The following is a 23092-nucleotide window of genomic DNA, read 5'->3' as shown; positions in this document are numbered from 1 at the left end:
GTAGTGGGGGTCTTATGACAATGAACTCCCTTAGCTTTTGTTTATCTGGGATAGTTATTATTTCTCCATCATATCTGAAGGATATTTTCGCTGGATAGAATATTCTTGGCTGAAAGTTTTTGTCTTTCAGAATTTTGAATATATCATTCCATGCTCTCCTAGCCTGTATAGTTTCTGCAGAGAAATTGGCTGAGAGCCTGATTGGGATTCCTTTGTACGTTATTTGTTTTTTGTCTTGCTGTCCTTAATATGTTTTCCTTGTCATTGACTTTTGACAGCTTTACTACTGTGTCTTGGAGAGGGTCATTTTTTTTTTTTTTTTAAGACTTTATTTATTTATTTTTTCCCTCCAAAGCCCCAGTAGATAGTTGTATGTCATAGCTGCACATCCTTCTAGTTGCTGTATGTGGGACGCGGCCTCAGCATGGCCGGAGAAGCGGCACGTTGGCGCGCGCCCGGGTTCCGAACCCGGGCCTCCAGCAGCGGAGCGCACGCACTTAACCGCCAAGCCACGGGGCCGGCCCTTGGAGAGGGTCTTTTTATGTTGATCTATTTAGAAGATCTGTTGAGTTCATTCACTTGTATTTCTGGCTCCTTCCCCACGTTTGGGCAGTTCTCAGCTATTAATTTTTTGAACAAGCTCTCTGCTCCTTTTTCCCTTTCTTCTCCCTCTGGAATACCTATAATCCTTATGTTGCATTTCCTAATTGAGTCAGACATTTCTCAGAGAATTTCTTCATTTCTTTTTAGTCTTAGTTCTCCTCCTCCCTCTGGAGCATTTCTGCATTTCTATCCTGAATAATGCTGATTCTTTCCTCCATATAGTCAGCTCTTTTCTTTAAAGATTCCAGATTTTTCTTTATCTCCTCCATTGTGTTTCATCTTCAACATTTCTGATTGGTTTTTCTTTGTAGTTTCAATCTCTTTTGTGAAGAAGTTCCTGATTTCTTTGAATTGTCTATCTGTGTTTTCTTGTAATTCGTTGAGCTTTTTTATAATAGCTATTTTGAATTCACCGTCGTTTAGGTTATAAATTTCTGTGCCTTCAGGATTGATTTCTGGGTGCTTGTCATTTTTCTTCTGGTCTGGAGATTTAATAAATTTTTGCATACTGCTTGAGGGTATGGGCTTATTTTTCCTCGTTCTGAAAATATCTGGTTGCCGCTTCCACCTGCTGCCACTAGGTCGGGGTCAAGAGCTGTGTATTCTGAGCCTGCTGCAATCTGCGGGTGCTCTGGCTGACTGGTTATGCAGGTGTGCTGCGTGGCGGGGAGGGACTCTTTGTTTTGCCTGTCTGATCCCGGCGGCTTCTTGTGCTTCCCTTGCTATCTACTCTCCTGGGGTGCTAGTTTGATGAAGGCACCCCAGCACAGTGTAGTCCCGTCCATATGTGAATTTCCCACAGGCTGTGTGAGAGCTTGGAGTGCGACATTTTTCTGCAGAGGGCTACCCCTCCCCCCTCGCTCTCTGAGAGCTGCGCAGACCTGGTCCCAGGCTCACTGTCGTTCGGGAAGGAGAGGAGTTCTCCTTTCTTCCTTCCATTTCCCTCCAGGGGTTCCAGCATCTCCACCTTCTGATGTATGGCGGTGTGGGTCTCTCAGACGTCTTTTGTGTTGTGTGAATGTCCTCTGTTGGTATATGAATGTGCTTTTTGTTGTATCTTAGCGGGGAGAGTCTACAGGGAAAGCCCACTCCACCATGATGCTGATGTCACTCTACAATGTGATTTTTAATGACACAGTTATATTTATTTGTAGTGTAACAGAGTTGAACATCCCTTATTGTTGGACAGTAAGGTTGTTTCTGATGTTTTTTACTAATCCTAATGTACCATGGCACTTAATTCTTTGCTCATAATTGTGATTATTTTCTTTGAATTCATTCCTATAATTGGATTGACTAGAAGAAAGGCTATAGACCATAAGGCTTAGGATATGTACTGTTGCTAAGTTACCCTCAGAAAAGGTGGTTCCAGTTAATATCCCTCAGTAGAATCACCTCTTTCCTTGACCTTTGTGAGTACTGAGGGCCACTGAGAAACAAGAACCCTGCCACCCTCATCAGTTGAAAATATTTATTTTAATTTGCATTGTTTTACTAATGATTAATAGTAGAACTTTCCCTATATGTTAGATTGACCCTTTTTGATTTTTGAAAACATAGATTATGTCTCTGTGGCCTTTGTGTCTCATTTTTTTCCTTTATTATCTGTGAGATTTTATTATACACCAAGATTGTTGATGCTATCTAATTGCTTGATCTGTAATTTTTTTTTAGCGTTATTGTATGTTTTTGATACCCAGAAGTTTAGATCTATCATTAGATCTGTTACTTTATGGATTCTTTTCTCATATTTATACTTCTACTTAGCCTTACACATTCAGATCAGATACTTATCAATATTTTCCGTAAGTTATTTCATACTTTTTTTTTTAACATTTAACAGTCTTTTTTTTTTTTTTTTTAACTTTATTTATTTAATTTTCCCCCCAAAGCCCCAGTAGATAGTTGTATGTCATAGCTGCACATCCTTCTAGTTGCTGTGTGTGGGACTCGGCCTCAGCATGGCGGAGAAGTGGTGTGTCGGTGCACACCCAGGATCTGAACCCGGTCCGCCAGCAGCGGAACGCGTGCACTTAACCGCTAAGCCACGGGGCCAGCCCAACGTTTAACAGTCTTTAAATTTATTTTTATTTGTTGTGAGGAGATCTAATTTTGTGCACTCCCAATGCCACAGAAAATAATTAACTCATTGTCTCAACTCAATTTATTGAGTAATTCATTCTTTCCAGTTTCTTGGGAAGTAAAATATGTGGATAATTTAAAAATAAGACTTTCAATTTGTATTGAAGGTTTGAGAAGGCCTCTGTGGAGTACCAGGAGCACCTGTGTGTCATGACAGGCGTCGATTGCTGCATCTCCAGCTTCGACAAGTCTGTTCTCACGTTAGCCAATGCTGGACGGAACAGTGCCAGCCCCAAGCATTCTCTGAATGGTGAGCATTCAGTATTTAAACAATTGTAGTCAAGTAGTTTGTACTGATGATCTTACTGTATATTTTTAGATTTCTGAGTTCTTAGAAATATTTGTAACTACTCTGGATCTCTCTCTATTTATAAAATACTTTCACCCAGGTGAATCCAGGAAAACTGTGCTGTCCAAACTAACTGACTGTTCCCCTGAGGTTATAAATTATTTGGGAAACAAAGCATGTGAGTGCTACATTTCAGTTGCTGATTGGGCTGCTGTACAGGAATGGCAGAGTGCTGTCCACGACTTGAAAAAGAGTACCAGCAGCACTTCTCTCAACCTAAAAGCTGATTTCAACTACATAAAGTAAGGATTTTTCTTCAGTTACAAATGATGATACTTAACCCCATTAAACAAAATTTCAGTACCTTTAAAGTTTTCCTCTGTGGCAGAAAAATATTGAAATCAGTTATATCTACCATTGCAAGATAGCTGTAGTTCTAATACTGCCGTTCTAAGGATGGCTACAGCATTAGATGTGAGGAGAGTGTTCGTGCTGTGGGAAAACAGACTCATAACTGTTGAAATGGTCATTTGGTATTGATCCTCAGAGCCCATTCTAAAATCAAAATGATTATAAAGAGAAATTTGTCACTGCTTTAGAAAGAATCACATTTTAATTGCTTTGTTTCTTGATGAGGTTTGAATATATCAAACACATTTGTTTTAAAGAAGACAGTTTATGAACATTTGTAAATTAATCTTCCTTTCTTATCTTTTTTCTTCTTTTTCCTCTATTCATTTATTAATCCCTTAATTCAAAATTTGAGTACTGGCTGTGTCCTAGACAGTTGGCTGGGGTGATAAGTGTCATTAGCTATCCTTGCCATTGAGGATTCAGCTTCCAGTGAGTAAATGGGTTGATGGGTAATTTCTCCATTGAGCATGTACTGAGTGCCAGCCAGGGGGAAAACAGACACAAAATCTGACCCTTGAGGAGCTGACCTCTAGAAGGGGGAGACACACAGACAAACATACAAGGTTGGGGAATGCCATCAGGATGCTGTTTGAACACAGGCTTGAGAGAACAGATCTGAAGCAAAAATGATCGGCTTGGTGTGTTCTGGAAATTCCTGGGAGGCCAGTGTGGTGGGAGCAGAGTGAATACAGGAGATAAAAGTGGGAACTGTGAAAAGAACTTTGACTCCTAATAAGATAGAAAATCTTAGTTCGGATTTGAACAGGAGGGGCATGTCGTGATCTGTCTTAGTGGTTCACTCTGCTGTGTCGTGAAGAGACTGGAGATGGGGGGCAAAGGTGGAAGCATGTAGACCATTAATTTGTGGGGGCAGAGGTCAGGGAGGAGAAAACGCACTATTAACTGAAGTGGAAACACAGAACAATGAGGCGTGTTTAAGGTGCATGTGAACCATGCAGATGAGATTGTTGAGTATGCAATTAAGAATTGGATTTGGAACTAAGAAGAAGAGTCTAAGCTGGAAAGAGATTTGGGGATGATTTGTGTAAAGGTGATAATTAAAGGCCCTTTTTCCTTTTCACTCTATTCTGCAGAGCCTTTGTAAGCCACCAAACCACAGCTAAGGCTCTGGAGAAGAGTGAGTAAAGAGGAACGAAAGAGTGAGTAAAGAGGAAAGAGGGCCAAGGTCAGAATCCTTTTGAGCATCTTTGTTAAGGGATGGGAGAAGAAGTGGTTGAAAAGAACACAAGGATGTCAAGGAAGGAAGTGCCAGATGTAGGAGAACCAGGCTGGAAGTAGTCAGCATTGTCAGAAGCTCCAGAGACTACAAGCAAGAAGAGCTTTGTAGAGATATAAGGAGCAGCAGCCAGGTTGAATACTGTTGAGTGGTGGAGAAATTTGAAAATGAAAAGCTTCAGTTAGGTTAGTTGGGTGGTGAGTTTTCTTGAAGTCAACAAGATGAAGCTGTGGCTGCAAGAGAATATTATGTGTTGATTTTAAATGTTGGCGAAATTGTGTTCTTTTAGACCAAGGGGAAGGAGCCACTAGAAAGCAGAAGTGAAGAAACAGGATAAAGACCATTGATTGAAGGATTAACTGGACCCCACCTTTTCTGTGCCTCAAGGAAAGCAGTTAAAGTTAGATATCGGCAGTTTTGGGAGTGGATGGTGGATTGGGGCTAAGGGTAGAGGAAGTGAAAGCCTGTGTGGTTTTTTCTTTGAAGAGTCAGTCATTAGCTGAAAGTGTGAGGACATTGTAGAGCGTAGTGGGCACATAGGTTGTAGAACCTGCCGCTGGAGAAGACTCAGACCCTGGGGTGGCAGAAGTGATAAGTGTGTTGGTCACCAAACCTCGACAGTTCATCAGCACCCAGTAATTATGGTTCACCTGAGAAAGCTGGTGGTTATGTTGATCCAGGCTTAGGGCTTATTAAGGTGGAAGCAGGTACAGTCAAGTGATGTACATTTTCAGTACTGTATTCAGGCTGAGATATAAGGGAAATGACAGTGAGAGGGACAGGAAAAGATGAGAGATAAATGGAAAGAGAGAGATTGAGAAACTACGTTGTTTTGGTTAGAGTGCAGATGTGTTAGGAATAGGAACAGAGTAAGGGACCTGAAATTAGCAGGGGAGCTAAAAGGATGGAGCCTCTCATCCTGGCGTTGATGCTAAGGACTATAGGAAAGAATTTCAGAGGTGTCACCGTTTTCAGATAAGGTGAGGAGATGGAAAGGAAGAATTCTTTTCAAGGAGAAAAAGAGGTTCCATGAAACAGAGTGGAAAGGGGAGAGAGAGGGGGAGTCAGCAGTGAGAGAAGGCAGGACTAGGAGATAAGGTTGAGATAATAGCATAGGAGAGGTACAGAGGCTTGTGCTTTGTACCTCTTTGTACCTCATTCCTCAGGTGAGGAATGAGGCCGTGTAGGGAGTTTAGTAGTAGCTTGGGAAGAGCTAGATGTTGACGCTGCCCTGCAGAGGTCTTCTGTCAGTTTGTTGGATGGGCCCTGAGGATAACAGGCTGCAGAAAGAGGAAGGAGACACAGAGGGGTGAGTCTGCTAAACTGAGTGTCAATAGCTGTGATGTTCTGGTTTGCCGCTCCAAATTTAGTGCTAATTAAGATGGTAGTCAGATCTTCAAAATAAAAATAAAATGGTGTCCCATGTGGAAGGAACTTCATCAAAAGAATGCTATGTAACTGTGCTATCTTTTTCAGAGTTTATTCTGTTTATTTGAATGGTTTTACAAGCTAGATAGGGTGTAATACAAGCTAACTAATATTTTAATTACAGATCACTAAGCAGTTTTGAGTCTGGAGAATTTGTTGAATGTACTGAGCAATTAGAATTGTTACCAGGAGAAAATATCAATCTACTTGCTGGAGGATCAAAAGAAAAAATAGGTATTTGAGATAATAATTTTAAGATTAAATATTTTTATGGACAAGTTGTTCAAAATGTTTGGCTTAATTAGTATATTTTACTGGAAAATCTGGAAGTTATTGTACATTTATTTTGGGGCAGAGTCCTATGTGAGGCAAGAAATTTAGGACTGTTCTGTTTACTTTTGATTCGGCAAGTGAAAAACAGTTTAAAATTAAGCAAACTAAAAAAAGGCTACAGTAATACTTGAGATTTATCTAGCCATTTTGTTTGAAAAAGGACAAGTAGTATTTAAGCTAAGTATTTGTCTTGCTTGACATCTTGATGTTTTTCATTAATCAAGTTCTTTATCACAACTGGAATGTTTTGTAAAATGTTACACTGAAGTTAGTATTGTGAGTATTCTGTGTGTTAGCATTGATTTGCTAGATTCAGTCACATTTGCCCAAGTAGGTCTTGATTTAACCTTTTAAATGGTAGGTGACTTACTGATTTTTGAGCCTTTGTAATCAACTGATTTTTAGGATCTGAGGTATAATTTTACATGAAGTATAAATTTTATATAGCTATCAGAAACGCTTAATCATAGTATTCAGCTGGCTGAATATAAATATGAAAGGAGGTATTCACTGGTGATTTTTTTTCTTCATGCTGTCAAAATACTGCTCTTGTACATTAAAAGCAAATTAACTTAATGGATTTATTTTATTTATTTAACTTCGGTAGATATGAAGAAACTGCTTCCTAACATGTTAAGTCCAGATCCAAGAGAACTTCAGAAGTCCATTGAAGTTCAGTTGTTGAGAAGTTCTGTTTGTTTGGCGACTGCTCTAAACCATATAGAACAAGATCAGAAGTGGCAGTCTATAACTGAGTAAGTTTAATGCTAAGGTGGCAAATGTGCGTTATGTATACCATGTGATAAATGTGTGTACTCTGGTGGGTGAGGCAGTTGTCAGATCACTGCAATGCTAGTCATGATAGCTTCATTTAACTGGTAGAGGTTGTATGACATGTGACTGCCACCTGCCAGTATATACTGAGGTTGAAACTAAATAAAATGTAAAAATCCCCCCAAAGCAAATGTCTTGACTTGCTTATATCATTTATTAGAGAGTAGCCTTCTCATCTTCCTTCCTCTGCTTTGGATGCCAGTATGGCAGCACCTTATCAAACTGCTTTATCCCATCAGTGGTTACAAGTTCAAAAATCTCATTTACTAATTAACAGTAAAGGGGCCAGTCCCATAGCCTAGTCATTAAGTTCAGTGGCCTGGGGTTCGGTGTCCAGGCGTGGACCTACACCGCTCATTGGTGGCCATGCTGTTGTGGCAACCTGCATACAAAATAGAGGAAGATTGGCACAGATGTTAGCTCAAGGTGAATCTTCCTTAGCAAAAGAACTAAAGTTACCAGTAAATATTTTGTTTCAGAAACGTGGTAAAGTACTTGAAGCAAACCTCCCGCATAGCTGTTGGACCACTGAGACTTTCTACTTTAACAGTTTCACAGTCTCTGCCAGTTCTAAGTACCTTACAGCTGTATTGCTCTTCTGCCTTGGAGAACACAGTTTCTAATAGACTTTCAACAGAGGTGTGTATATGTGTATTTTCACCAGGATATTCTTCTGAACATTAATAGGCATTAATGTAGAACAAAGACTATTTTTGAGTTTTTAAAATAGCATTTGTTGGACAGGCTAGTAAATCCAGAAATCTAAAATGCCATTTTCAGGCAGATTTTCATTTGAGAAGTATGTGAGGCAGATGGAAGAATCTAAGATATATCATCTTAAGAATGGCTAATTGCTTAATATTTTTGGGGGTAGGGGTGGGGAAGAGGGGTTGGTGTATATAAATATATTTTTGTTGGGCAGATTATATAAATTTTAGATTTGACTAAAACAAAGGCACCCTCTCCGCCTCCCAAATAGGATGAAGTTTAACTGAAGACGGGTCCTTCCCAAGGGAATTATAATCTTTGAGAATTGTTTATAAAGCAAAAGTTTTTTGCTTTTCTGTAATTTAGCTCCTGCTTTATAGTAAATTTTACTGTGGTTATTTTTTTATAAAAATGTGCCTACCTTATTGATAAGTATATTGATAAATTGGACTTAGTATTCTGAAAGATTTTTTTTTCTTTTGGCAAAACAAAGGTTTTCTCTTAGAGTGCCTTTTCCTCTTGTGATCAGAACATGTAATGAAGAAAGGGGAGAGTTTAGTAGATAAACCTGGAATAGAGCTGAAGTAGCCAACCTAGGGAGATGTAACTGAACTCATTCTACAAACATATAATAAGGCTGTTTACATTAAGTAGTTTTGGTTTTTCTCTGGTAGGACTGTCTTATTCCACTCTTCAGTGAAGCTTTGCGTTCATGTAAACAGCATGATGTGAGGCCGTGGATGCAGGCATTAAGATATACCATGTACCAGAGTCACTTATTGGAGAAAATAAAAGGTAACTAGGTTGCTTTTTTTAAATAGTTTTATTGAGAGATAGTTTACACATTTGAAGTGTAGTGTTTGATGAGTTTTGACATGTCTTCACCTGTGTAACCAATACAATCAAGATAGAGAACATTTATCTCACCCCAGAAGGTTTTCTTATGCTTCTTATGCCTCTTCCCAGTCATCTCTCCCATCTGCCTCATTCTGGGCGACCACTGATCTGCTTTCTATCACTATAGTTTAGTCTTGTCTTTACTAAAGTTTTATATAAGTGGAATCATACAGTATGCTCTCTTGCATCTGGCTTCTCTTGCTCAGAATTTTATTTTTAGGTTCACCCCATTTGCATGTATCAGTAGTGCCACCCTTACTATTGTTGAGTAGTAACCATTGCACGTATATACCACAATTTGTTTATCTATTGACCCTTTGATGGATATTTGAATTTTTTATGTGTAAAGCTACTGTGAAATTAATTTACAAGTCTTTGTGTAGACATACGTTCGTGTTTCTCTTGAGTAAATGCCTAGGAGTGGAACTGTTGGGTCACATGGTTTAACTTTCAAAACAGTTTGACAGTTTCTTATAAAATGGTCGTACATTTATGTTCCTTCCGGCACTGGAGTGAGTAGATAGTAGTGTATGATAGTATCTCATTGTGGTTTTATTGCATTTTCCTGATGATTAATGATGTTGAGCATCTTTTCATTTGCATACTGGCCATTGGATATTGTTGGGGAAGAGGGAGAATCCCCCTCCTTTCCCTTAAGTTTTTTATGGCTGGCCAAGTAGTTAAAAGACAGGTTAGCGGGAGAAAATAATACCAAATTTAATAGCATGTAGACATGGGAGAAACCAGGGAAATTGAGTTTCTCGACAAAATGGCAGAGATTCTCATCTTAAATACTATCTTCAGCTAAAGACAAAGGAGGATGTTGGCGGGGGGGTGTCAGTTATGAGAGATTACCAGAAAAGCACAGTAAACAAGAATAAGGTTATTATGTAGATTTAAAGCCTCACCTTCCACATTGATAAGTTTCTAGAGATGAGGTCATCTCCCCTCTTCCCAGTACAGAGAGGGAGATATCTTTACAAATGGAGATTTCCCTTATAAATGTAAGTGTTTGTCTGGTAACTCTTCTCAAGGCCACCTAGAGAATGTGGCCAGGGAGAGACAGAATTTTTGATAAGAGGGGCTTGGTGCCGTTCCTATTGTAACATCTATTTTACATTATATTACAGCCATCATATGGTATTGGTTCCTTCCTGGAACAGGTCTTCTAATGTTAAATTCTTTAGGCAGTTTGGGGGAGGTCAAATGCCTGTCAGAGAAAATAATCAAGGTAAAGAGACATATTTCAGGGTGGCCAAATTTTGATCTCCCACAATATCTAGTTTTGTAAAGTGTTCAAACCTTTTGCCCATTTTTAATGAAGTCATAAGACTTGTTTATGTGTTTTGGATACAAGTTTTTTGTCAGATATAATGTACTGTGAAAATTAAATTTTAAATGCATCAAATGAGTAAGAGAATTAGTATTTGTATACATAATTATATTTGTTACATTTTTAAGAAAGAAATGTTTGTCATGTTAAAGGGATGTTAGCATATACTGTATTGCTCTAAAATTGAAAAGTTGTCAGAATTATGTAGACTTTTAGTCGAAGACATGGCAGCTGGGGTAACTGAGTAAATTTGGATATTAAGTTTCAAGTGCGCTAATACTGGGATATGGACTTGCACTGCAGGGTGATTACTGGCAACTGTGGCTTCACCTGGACCCTCAATGCCAAACTGACTTGCGCTTGGATCATTAGCCCAACACTTGCAAATTGAGGGACTTGAGGGCAAGTCATTAAGCTTCTGAGTCACTTTCCTTTTCAGTTATGGGGATTGCCCCACTCATGAGACTTGTAAGGGTTATTGGAGATGAGACAAGGTATATATAAAAGCCCTGGCACAGAGCATGGCATATATTAGGGCTACAAATATCATCATTTCCTTTCCCATCCTTCCCATAGTGAACAAGTTTTAAAATTGGGAAGCAGAAGTCAGTAACCCAACAGTAATATTCCGAGATAGAACTCCACTCCTCCTCACTTTTCTTTCTTTATTCAGCAAGTGTATATCAAGTGTGTGCTTTGTGCCAGGTACTGTGCTCAAAGTTGGGACGTAATGGTGAACAAGACAAGCCTATTTTCTGCATTCCCAGGATCACAAGGTTTCTAGAGTCTAGCAGGGAAAACTGACATCAAACAAGGAACAGCATTGTGGTGTGCTGGATGGACGTGCACATGCATGGTGCCGAAAGAATGTGCAACAAGGGCACCAATTTATACCTAGAAATCAGAAAAGGACTTGGGGAGGAAGTAACATTTAAGCTGAGACCTGAGGGAGGTAGAGATGAGAAAGAAGGCAGACTGATTTAGTTAGAAAAAAACACTGTATGTGAAGGCCAGTGGAAATAATGAAAAATTCTTAGATGACTCATGTCCCCCAAGGGAGAGTGGAAAGAGGTGAAGTTGGATGAGATTGAGATTGGAATGGAATGCAAGACATCAGTGCCTTATAAGGCAAATTGAGGAGTTGGGGCTTTGTCAGAAGGTCAGTGGGAAGCCAACAAAGGGAAGTTAAATGTTCAGATTTACCTTTGTGTAAGATCACTTCAGTTGCAGGTCGGAGAATGGATCAGAAGAGGGTAACTGGGGGCAAGGGACCAGTTAGACTGAAGTCCCTGCTTAAAGGTAACGAAAGTAGTGGCAGTAGGGACAGAACAAAGCAGATGTGATATGAGGGTTGAAAGTAAAGTCTACAATGACTGCCAGGTACCTGCTGAGGTAGCCAGGTTGATCATGTGCCTTTCCTTGAGAAAGGGAAAACAGGAGTAGGAAGTAGAAGGTTTGGAGGGTGGTAGATGATGTATTATTCCACTTGACATAGGTTCAAGTGCCCTTGAAATACCTGAGTGTAGGCAGCTGGTAGGCAGGTGAGACTCAGGTGTCAGGTCTTGGCTAGAGATAAAGATTCAGGAGTCATCAGCATTTGTATGGTAATTGAAGCCACAGGAGCAGATGATGTTGTCCAGGGTGAGTATGCAGAGTGAGAAGAGTTAGAGAGCCTAGGACCCACCCGAGGAACACCGATTTTAATGGATGGGTAGTGGACGAGAAGGAGACTGAGAAGGATTCTCCAGAAAGGTAGGAGTAAACCAGGAGAGAATGGCATGGTGGAAGGGCAGAGGGTACTTACTCAGGAAGCGGGGATAGTCTGGCTCACCTTACCCTCATTCCCCACCCTTTGACCTAGGTTCTTTAAAGATTCAGAAACTCAGAAGTTAATTTCTTATAGTGACTGATTTTTACTTTTGTCTACTTTGTTGTATACATTTATTTCAACAGACATTTATTGTTTATTGTATGCCAAGCACTATGCTGGCTGCTTGGGACTTAAAGATGGGGAACAAATGAGTTATCTTTATTTCAGGAGGTGGTGGGGAAGGGAATAGTTGAGGAAGAATTTTTCGCTGATGTTTCCATGCAGTCTGGGACTGGACCAATCAGGGACTAATAAAACATTTTCTTCTCTCCAGAACAAACAGTTCCAGTTAGAAGCCATCTCATGGAATTAGGTTTAACAGCAGCAAAATTTGCTAGAAAACGGGGGAATGTGTCACTTGCAACAAGACTGCTGGCACAGTGTAGTGAAGTTCAGCTGGGAAAGACCACCACTGCACAAGACTTAGTCCAGCATTTTAAAAAACTCTCAACTCAAGGTCAAGTGGACGAAAAATGGGGGCCTGAACTTGACATTGAAAAAACCAAATTGTTATATGCAGCAGGTTAGTAAAATGGATTATGGTTGATATACGACTATAATAAAAATCATGTGTATGAATGTTACTGTGTTGGTGTAAGGCAGTAACAGAAAAGTTGATTTTTTTTTCAGCTGTTGCAGAACATGAGTCCTGAAGAATAAGTTATGTGTAATTGACTTAGTTCTATAATTTAGTGCTTTTAAAAGAAGTAATTTTGTTACCATGTGTTAGAGAAATGTTTCTAGAAGTCATTGATTATCACTGAATTTATGTTTTTAACAGTTCATTATTTTGCCCCCCAAAAATGTCCATCATTTGCTTTTAAGGCTTCTGAGGGCTGGTGTTTTGGTTTTCTATAGGCCAGTCAACACACGCAATGGAAATGTTGAGTTCTTGTGCCATATCTTTCTGCAAGTCTGCCAAAGCTGAATATGCGGTTGCCAAGTCAATTCTGACACTGGCTAAATGGATCCAGGCAGAGTGGAAAGAAATTTCAGGGCAGCTGAAACAGGTTTACAGAGCTCAGCAACAGCAGAACTTCACAGGTCTTTCTACTTTGTCTAAAAACATACTCACTTTAATAGAACTGCCATCTGTTAACACGATGGAAGAAGAGTATCCTCGGATTGAGAGTGAATCTACAGGTAGGATTTCTTTCTAATAGGTTTAAAATATTAATTTTAGAAGTTTTTTTCCCTCTCTTTTAAAGTTTACAGTGCTATGCTGGCTGTAGTTTGCCACAAAAAGCGTCTCTGTGGAAATTTGGTATATTATACTGCCTGGAAGTAACTAAAACACAATTCTTTGGTGTCTGTTGGCATTGTGGAAGTCACTGAACTCTGCCCCTGGCCATACTTCCCACCTTCCTGATTGACAGTGCTTTTATGGGCTTAGATGTTTTTGCTGGCAGTGGGGTCCTGTTCCTGATATCTAAAATTCCACCTCACACCAGAAGGAGCAACAATGATACAAGATAGTAGCCTGTGGTCCCCTTGACTGGTGGAGGAAAGAAACTACAGAAAGGTTCAAGTTTCACATCCTAACACTGGTTGACAGAATGGTAGCCAATAAATAGGGTAGTTAATTCATTCAGTATTTGAGTGCCTTTTATGGTAGGCACCCTTGTCCCATTTTTACGGATTGGGAGATAATTAACCTCTTTGCTAAAACATGAGAATATGCCTTTATTTTGTTGTGCAGCCTAGGATTTTAATTACTTATATTGGTCTTTTAAATAATTCTATTGTATGTATTGTAGGGTCTTACTATTGATAAGAGATGTGTCTTGTGATCAGTATAAATCTTCATATTGGCAAATGGCACTATAGCAGGCAGTTTCTTCACTTTTAACGAGGGAATAAAGATATTTACCTCGTTAATCTCTGGATGAGATTGTATACTCATCACCTATGTATTAATTTTGCCAAAATATCTAAGCTAAATCCAAAAATAGCCATTCAAATCCAGAATGCAAGACATTCTACAACACATCTGTCACCTGAACTGTTCAGTGTCGTGAAGGACATTGATGTGTTTTACACGGTGATAATTTAAGCTTACTTGGGAAGTTGAGTGATTCATTTCAACATCCTAGCCTTTTAGAAAAGCATAGGACAAATGTGTGCTTCATCAAATTATGTACTATAATATTATGGAACTCAGTGATTGTTTGCAGATAGGAAAATCCTGAAATGTTAATGGGAATGTCATTAGAAATTGATGAATGTCACATTGCTGACTTCTTTCATTATTTTTTTCTCCATCATGGCAGTGCATATTGGAGTTGGAGAACCTGACTTCATTTTGGGGCAGTTGTATCACCTGTCTTCAGTACAGGCACCTGAAGTAGCCAAATCTTGGGCAGCATTGGCTAGTTGGGCTTATAGGTGGGGCCGAAAGGTGGTTGACAATGCCAGGTATGTATGTTGAAATGTGTAATTTATTTAATGCATTGCAAAATAGAGATTTGAAATGTCTACTGGCATGGTAAAATTTTGGTAGCGGCGCCGGCCCCGTGGCATAGTGGTTAAGTGTGCACGCTCCGCTGCTGGTGGCTCGGGTTCTGATCCCTGGCGCGCACTAACGCACCACTTGTCAGGCCATGCTGTGGTGGCATCCCACATAAAGTGGAGGAAGATGGGCACGGATGTTAGCTCAGGGCCAGTCTTCCTCAGCAAAAAGAGGAGGATTGACATGGATGTTAGCTCTGGGTTGGTCTTCCTCACAAAAAAAAAAGTTTTGGTAGCTAAAGTACCGATGACTTGTTTATTTTTATAGTCAAGGAGAAGGTGTTCGTCTGCTGCCTAGAGAAAAATCTGAAGTTCAACATCTGCTTCCAGACACTGTAACTGAAGAAGAAAAAGAGAGAATATATGGTATTCTTGGTCAGGCTGTGTGTCGGCCAGCAGGAATTCAGGCAAGGAAAACATGACGCAGTGTTTGGGGGAAATAGTGTCAACATCACTGTTCTAATCCATTGATTTTGAAGAAGCTGATCATATATACTTGATTAAATGTTGTTTCAAATAAAAAGTCTGATTTTTTAAAGATGAAAGTGAATTATAATATCTTTTTAAGAAGAGTGTAATTTCTTGAGAAGTCATTTCCTTAGGGCCCTGTAAAAAAGGTGAAGTTCATTTTATGTAAAGTAGATTTCTCTTTTAATTGCTTTTCTGATCAGAAATTAGGTTCTTAGGGCCGGCCCCGTGGCTTAGCGGTTAAGTGAGTGCGCTCCGCTGCTGGCGGCCCGGGTTCGGATCCCGGGCGCGCACCGACGCACTGCTTCTCCGGCCATGCTGAGGCCGTGTCCCACATATGGCAACTAGAAGGACATGCAGCTATGACGTACAACTGTCTACTGGGGCTTTGGGGGAAAAATAAATAAATAAAATTATAAAAAAAAAAAAAAGAAATTAGGTTCTTAATACTATCTTTGGGCTTTTGAAACATGCCACTCTCTGTGTTCCTGCCTAGATTTTCTGGATGGAACGTGTGCGCGCACGTGTGTGTGTGTATTTAAGCTCAGAGGTGAAAACCAATGGACTAAATGATATGTAGGGTTTACTCCCTTCCCTCTCAAGTTCTACAGTGTTATAGCTATTAAGAGTTTAGTTGCAGACTTCAAAGTCTGGATTTTATTTGCTGAGTTAAACTGTATTAACTCAGTTCTTGCTCTGGACTTGAGCATGTATCAGTGTCTGGCAAAGCTGGTGTTATGTGCATGTACAGGACTGTACAGTGTACATTCAGCCTCAAACTTTTGAACAGAATATGTTTAAATTTTCTGCAGGCAGTCTATTAGATTGTGACTTAGAAGCATTTTAAATCCACAAATCAAAGTCTTTAATCTTTGCTAATGCTTATATTCTTCATTAGCTACGTTAGTAAATATGTCGTGAAGAGAAGCATATTGGCATTGAGTTAGCGTGTGTAACACTATGTATGGACTAATTTTGTCTTTTGTAAATGAGAAAAATGCTTTTATATGACAGGCAAATCATGTACCTTTCTCTGTTTTCAATTTGTGTTAAAAATAGCATTTTATGCACAATCTTTCTTCAGGATGAAGATATAACGCTTCAGATAACAGAAGGTGACGATAACGAGGAAGATGACATGGTTGATGTTATTTGGCGTCAGTTAATATCAAGCTGCCCATGGCTTTCAGAACTTGACGAAAGTGCAACAGAAGGAGTTATTAAAGTGTGGAGGAAAGTTGTAGATAGAATCTTCAGCCTCTACAAGCTGTCTTGCAGTGCATATTTTACTTTCCTTAAACTCAATGCTGGTCAGGTAGGTAGCGTAGTGTTCTGTTTTAGGAAAGTTTTTTTGAAATTTCTTTCCTAGTAGATGAAAACAGTACGCTGTGTTGTTTTTCTTATTTTTTCTGTTTGTCTTTCACTCTTAGATTCCTTTAGATGAAGATGACCCAAGGCTGCATTTAAGTCATAGAGCGGAGCAGAGCACGGATGACGTGATTGTGATGGCCACATTGCGATTGCTCAGATTGCTCGTGAAGCATGCCGGCGAGCTTCGGCAGTATCTGGAACATGGCTTGGAAACAACACCTACTGCTCCCTGGAGAGGTGACGGTCTAAATAAAATGTTGCAGGAAAACTTATTTCTGGAAAGTTAAGACAATAAAAAATAATAGTAGTTGCTTTATGTTTATTATTTGGATGTGTTACAGAATAGCTACATTAGTTCTTAGGACACCTGGCCTGTTTGTTACACCACTTCCCTCTCACCTTTCAGAGAACTGTAAGGCAGAGAAGTGGAAGCTTTTTGTATACAAAATGCATTCTGCAGAAAGTGGTAAAAATGTTTCAAAAAATTTCATATACTCTTTGTAAAAATTGTCTGTGTCTGCCTTTTCAGGCGTTCACAGGAAATACATTTTTCTAGAACATTTTTGAACTGCTCTGGATTTTGATTATAGCTCTGTACCTTAACCCTTGCAAATCAAGAACCACTGTGTATGGTTCTTTATTATCACAGGGAGAAATTTCAGGCCCTTAGAACTGATGCTGACCCATATCAGGTTTTATCCTTTTGCATCCACTATGTTGACAGTTTTCAATGACTTTAAAGTATTTTTCTTTCTCCTTATCCTGAAGGAATTATTCCACAGCTTTTCTCACGCTTAAACCACCCTGAAGTGTATGTGCGCCAAAGTATTTGTAACCTTCTCTGCCGTGTGGCTCAAGATTCCCCACACCTCATATTGTACCCTGCGATAGTGGGCGCCATATCACTTAGCAGTGAGTCACAAGCTTCAGGTATGGAATGTTAACATACTGCTACTTTAAGTCTAAATTATTTTGCAAATAATGTTCGTTAGGTAAAGTTTTTTGAGCTTTATGTTCCAGAGTTGATAGAGTCTGTAGTTTTTTCAGTAATAATAATGACCATTTACTGAGAGAGTACTTACTGTGTGTCTGGCACTAGGACACGTGCTGTACACGTTATCCTCGGTCTCAGAATAACCCACTGAGGCTTGGAGAAATTGGGTTGCTCTCGCAGGTTCGCTGAGCTGAGTAACTGGTGGATAAAGGTTGAAACCAAGTTCTGGACTCTGGCTGGGAGAACACTTTATTTATTGAGACTGAATTGTTATCTTTTCCCCCATTTATCTTTGTTAGCTTATAATATTAATATAAAAGCTTAGCTTGTCAACAGACAGAATGTCTGTGATCTTTGGTCAGTTTAATACCAGAAGGCCAGTTAGTTAAATGAGTGCTCTGGAGTCAAAGAGATTATCGATGTTTTCCCTAACGCAACACATGCACATGGAAGAAACATCCAAAGTATACCTTATTCTCCCATTTCATTGTAGGAAATAAGTTTTCCTCTGCAATTCCAACTTTACTTGGCAATATCCAAGGCGAAGAACTGCTGGTTTCTGAATGTGAGGGAGGAAGTCCCCCTGCTTCTCAAGATAGCAATAAGGATGAACCTAAAAGTGGCTTAAATGAAGACCAAGCCATGATGCAGGATTGCTACAGCAAAATTGTAGATAAGCTGTCCTCTGCAAACCCAACTATGGTGTTACAGGTACAAAAAGCCCAACTGGTGTGTTTTTAAACCATTTTTATTATAAGCTCCCCTTCTCCCCCAAAAAATCCCAACAACCCTAACCTGTAAACAAAACCCATAAAAACTGTCATGGAAATAATATTTGCAGAACAAAGCTTTTAGAATAATCAGAATTGGTGTTACAAATCTGTATTGATAGAATCACTAATCAGGGTTCTCTGTGTAGTGAACAAAAGATGCACACATTCAATAGCAGTTTCTAGTGTGTGCAGAACTATGCTGTGTGTAGACTTGTGGATGAGTATATTTGGATGTGCTGTGTGTGCAGGTTCAGATGCTTGTGGCTGAGCTGCGCAGGGTCACTGTTCTCTGGGATGAGCTCTGGTTGGGAGTTCTGTTACAGCAACACATGTATGTCCTGAGACGAATTCAGCAGCTCGAAGACGAGGTGAAGAGAGTCCAGAACAACAACACCTTACGCAAGTATGTTTTCATACACTTTTACTCAGGAAACGAAGCTGCCTCTTTTTTTAATGTAAAATATACATAACATAAAATTTGCCATTTTAACCAGTTTTAAGTGTACAATTTAGTTGCATTAAGTACATTCACAGTGTTGTGCAGCCATCACTACTGTCGATTTTCAGAACTTACTCATCATCGCAAACAAAAGCTTTGTACCCATTAATCACTACCTCCCTTTCCCCCCAACACCAGCCACTGGTTACTGCCATTCTACTTTCTGTCTGTGTGAATTTGGTTACTCTTAGTACCTCATGTAAGTGGAATCATACAGTATTTGTCTTTTTGTGTCTGATTTATTTCACTTAGCATAATGTTTTGACGGTTCATCCATTGTTATAGCATGTATCAGAATTTCCTTCATTTTTTTTTTTTTTTTTTTAAAGATTTTATTTATTTTATTTTTCCCCCCAAAGCCCCAGTGGATAGTTGTGTGTCGTAGCTGCACATCCTTCTAGTTGCTGTATGTGGGACTCGGCCTCAGGATGAACGGAGAAGTGGTGCCTCGATGCGCACCCGGGATCCGAACCCGGGCCGCCAGCATCGCAGCGCGCGCACTTAACCACCAAGCCACAGGGCCGGCCCTAGAATTTCCTTCATTTTTATGGCTGAGTAATAGTCAATTGTATGATTATGATACGCTTTGTGTACTCATTTGTCAGTGGACACTTGCTCCTGCCTTTTGGCTAAACAGTGCTTCTATGAACGTTGGTGTACAAGTATCTGAGTCCCTCCTTTCAGTATTGTGTATGATCCAGTGGATTTGCTGGGTCATATGGTAATTCTGTGTTTAACTTGTAGAGGAACTGCCGAACTGTTTTCCATAGTGGCCACACCATTTTACATTCCCACCAAAAGTGCACAAGGGTTCCAGTTTCTTCATATCCTCATCAACATTTGTTATTTTCTGTTTTTTTGATAGTAACTATCCTAATGGCTGTGAGGTGGTATCTCATTGTGGTTTTGATTTGCATTTCCCTAATTACTAATAATGTTGAGCATCTTTTCATGTGCCTCTTGACCATTTGTATATCTCCTTTGGAGAAATGTCTATTCAAATCCTTTGCTCATTTTTAAATTGGGTTTGCTTTTTGTTGTTGTTGAATTTTAGGAGCTCTGTGTATTCTGGATGTTAATCCCTTATCAGATATATGATTTGCAAATATTTTTTTCCCATTTTGTGCAATGTCTTTTCACCTTCTTGATAGTGTCTTTTGACACACGTAAGTTTTTAATTTTGATGATAAAAAATTTATCTAATTTTCTTTTGTTGCCTGTGCTTTGTGCCATATCCAAGAAATCATTGCCAAATCCAGTGTCAAGAAGCCTTTCCCCTATATTTTCTTGTAAGAGTTTTAAAGTCTTAGTTCCTAAGTTAAGGTCTTTGATCTATTTTGAGTTATTTTTTGCATGTAGTGTAAGGTACAAGTCCAGCTTCATTCTTTTGCGAGGGATATCTAGTTTTCCTAGCACCATTTGTTGAAAAGATAAGCTGCCTCTTCTTTACAATGCTGTGTTAGTAAGTTACTTTGCTAATATTTTATTACTTTATTTTGACTTATTTTTTGATACTGTTTACTTACACTTGATACATTTAAATTGTTCCTAGTTTGTATAAAATTCTTTGTCTTCCTGGTCAGAGAAGAGAAAATTGCAATCATGCGGGAGAAGCACACAGCTTTGATGAAGCCCATTGTGTTTGCTTTGGAGCACGTCAGGAGCATCACGGCGGCCCCTGCAGAAACACCGCATGAAAAGTGGTTTCAGGATAACTATGGTGATGCAATTGAAAATGCCCTAGAAAAACTGAAGACACCATCAAACCCTGCAAAGCCTGGAAGCAGCTGGATTCCATTTAAGGAGGTACAGAAAAATCTCAAAAATGCTTCTAAAACGGGAAATTCCCTATGAGATTAAGGGGACTCTCCTTACTTGAAACATGAGAGAAGACTTTCTAAGTGTATAGAAGGCAGCCTATGACCAGTTGCTTATATGGAATGTAGAGAAAGGTGTTTTCTTCATTTTGAGCATTTGCGGGTGAGTGAGCCTAGGGTGTTAAATTTCCTCTATAGAGGGTTCACACCAGTGCAGAATGTGTTGTAAGAAATTAGCCAAGGAAGGGACTCTGGCCTCGAGTTAAATACTGATTGCCTGCTGTGTTCTCCTGGTAAAAGATTAAGAAATTTCATCTTGTGCCTATATAGTTTTTCTTGGGGGCGGGGGTATTCAATATTTCTAACAGACAAGATATTCACATATAACATCGTCAGTTTTTATAAGTAATTATTTTGAAATCAATTCTGCATAGGCTGTTTGGGGATGTTTAGTGTATTTAAATATTTGAGGGGCCGGCCTGGTGGTTAGTGGTTAAGTTCCAGCACTCCACTTCAGCGGCCCCAGGGTTCGCAGGTTCGGATGCCGGGCATGGACGTATGCACTGCTTATCAAGCCATGCTGAGGCGATGTCCCACATAGAGCAACTAGAAGGAGGTACAACTGTGACATGTAACTATCTACTGGGGCTTTGGGGAGAAAAAAGGAGAAAGATTGGCAACAGATGTTAGCTCAGGGCCAATCTTTGTCCAAAAATAAATACATACATACATACATATTTGAGAATCCTTATGTTTTATGTTTTGGTCCCCTTAATGCTATATTTTCTTTGGTTTTTATCTGTTATAGCAATAACACCATTAGTTGGGGAGCCTGTTTATTACTTTTAGCTTTTTCTTGCTTTTCCTTATCCTTTCTTTCTCTATCTCTTTATCGCTCCTAAATGATTTCCTTACTTAACTTTAGTAATGAGAACACTATTAAAAGATACAATGTAGAGACAAAAAGTACACCTAAATTTAGCTAGTAAATGCAAACAGCTAAATTCAGTGGATACAGCTAGAAGCACAAGCCAAGAACACTAATATGAAGGGTGAAGTTTATGATGTGTGGCCTAGCCAGAACTTTTCTCCTTGTGTTCCAACAGCAGTTTCTTGCTTCTTTGCCTCCTTCTGAGCAAATCAAGTAAGAAACGCAGCAGGGAAGACAGGAGGAATACTTTTTAAAACCCATGTAGGGTGGATGTGTGTTGTGTGTGAAATAAGCCATAGAGAAAAATTTTTGTGATCATAATGTACATTTTAAAGAATAATTTAAAAAATTAAAATGAATACCTGTCTATCTTCCCTTTTATCTGTAGTGCAGCTAAAAAAATAGAATTAGCTGAAGAAATGAAACTTGTAAAAAGTCCACAACCACTGTTCTGAATTTTTAATTAATCATTGCCTAAATTTTAAAAAATAGTTGTTTTCTTTTGTAAGGGAGATCAGCCCTGAGCTAACATCCGTGCTAATCCTCCTCTTTTTTTTGCTGAGGAAGACCGGCTCAGAGCTAACATCTATTGCCAATCCTCCTCCTTTTTTTCCCCAAAGCCCCGCAGTAGCTGGTTGTACGTCATAGTTACACATCCTTCTAGTTGCTGTATGTGGGACACGGCCTCAGCATGGCCGGAGAAGCCGTGCGTCGGTGCGCGCCCGGGATCCGAACCCAGGCCACCAGTAGCAGAGTGCGTGCACTTAACCGCCAAGCCACCGGGCCGGCCCCAATAGTTTTTGTTTTTTGATGCATTTCTAAATGATGTATTGTTTAGTTTCTGCTTATTTTTTTAACTTCATATAAATGAGATCATGTTGTATGTGCATGTCTATGTTTACTACTTCCATTATTGATGGATCAGCATTAGGCTTTTTTAAATGATTTATCCATATTTTGTGTGCAACTCAACATTGATCTATTAGGGGAAAATACCACAATTTATCCGTTGTCCTGTCAGTGGATACTTGGGGTGTTTCCAGTTGTCTTTTTCCTTTTATGAACAAAGCTTGCTAAGGATTGATTAAAAAGTTTTTCACGTGAAAGCAGAGCCCAGAGTTCATTAATTCAGGTGCACATTACTGAGTTAGCTACAAGTAAGGACACAACTGTACATGTGATCCACTCTGTGAGTTGTTTAGAAGGGATTGTGGTGTTTTTCTGCATACTTCAAGTGGGCAGAGTGCTGAATTGTTACCAACTTTTCAAGTGGCTTCCTAAGGGTGTGTCTGCCTGACAGCCACAGCTGGCTGTATCTTTTGTTCTGTTGAAAGGACTGAATTGATTTTTTTTTTTTTTTTTTTTTTTTTGTGAGGAGATCAGCCCTGTGCTAACATCCGCCAATCCTCCTCTTTTTTTGCCGAGGAAGACGGCCCTGGGCTAACATCCGTGCCCATCCTCCTCCACTTTATATGGGTTGCCGCCACAGCATGGCTCGCCAAAGCAGTGCGTCGGTGCGCGCCCGGGATCCGAACCAGCGAACCCTGGGCCGCCGCAGTGGAGCGCGCACCCAACCGCTTGCGCCACCGGGCCGGCCCAGGACTGAATTGATTTGTGTTGGCTGATCACACATAGCTTAACAG

General features: G+C 39.7%; 1 protein-coding gene across 5 annotated transcripts in view; it reads left to right on the top strand.

The window, feature by feature from the left end:
- SMG1 (SMG1 nonsense mediated mRNA decay associated PI3K related kinase) overlaps positions 1-23092 on the top strand; it is a 106880-nt gene that overhangs the window by 56457 nt on the left and 27331 nt on the right. For all 5 annotated transcript variants that reach the window (XM_087417023.1, XM_087417024.1, XM_087417022.1 and 2 more), the window contains 16 exons: positions 2853-2995; positions 3135-3336; positions 6238-6347; positions 7054-7201; positions 7760-7919; positions 8663-8783; positions 12363-12611; positions 12947-13231; positions 14359-14503; positions 14865-15003; positions 16149-16379; positions 16495-16672; positions 17204-17365; positions 17923-18140; positions 18451-18605; positions 20285-20507. In XM_087417023.1, coding sequence (XP_087273149.1) covers positions 2853-2995; positions 3135-3336; positions 6238-6347; positions 7054-7201; positions 7760-7919; positions 8663-8783; positions 12363-12611; positions 12947-13231; positions 14359-14503; positions 14865-15003; positions 16149-16379; positions 16495-16672; positions 17204-17365; positions 17923-18140; positions 18451-18605; positions 20285-20507 — 2869 coding nt within the window. The remainder of the gene's footprint in view (positions 1-2852; positions 2996-3134; positions 3337-6237; positions 6348-7053; positions 7202-7759; positions 7920-8662; positions 8784-12362; positions 12612-12946; positions 13232-14358; positions 14504-14864; positions 15004-16148; positions 16380-16494; positions 16673-17203; positions 17366-17922; positions 18141-18450; positions 18606-20284; positions 20508-23092) is intronic.

Source organism: Ceratotherium simum, chromosome 26, assembly GCF_057802395.1.
Source record: "Ceratotherium simum simum isolate JZ-2026a chromosome 26, ASM5780239v1, whole genome shotgun sequence".
Classification (NCBI taxonomy): domain Eukaryota; kingdom Metazoa; phylum Chordata; class Mammalia; order Perissodactyla; family Rhinocerotidae; genus Ceratotherium; species Ceratotherium simum.
This window is presented reverse-complemented; position numbering and strand designations above follow the sequence as displayed.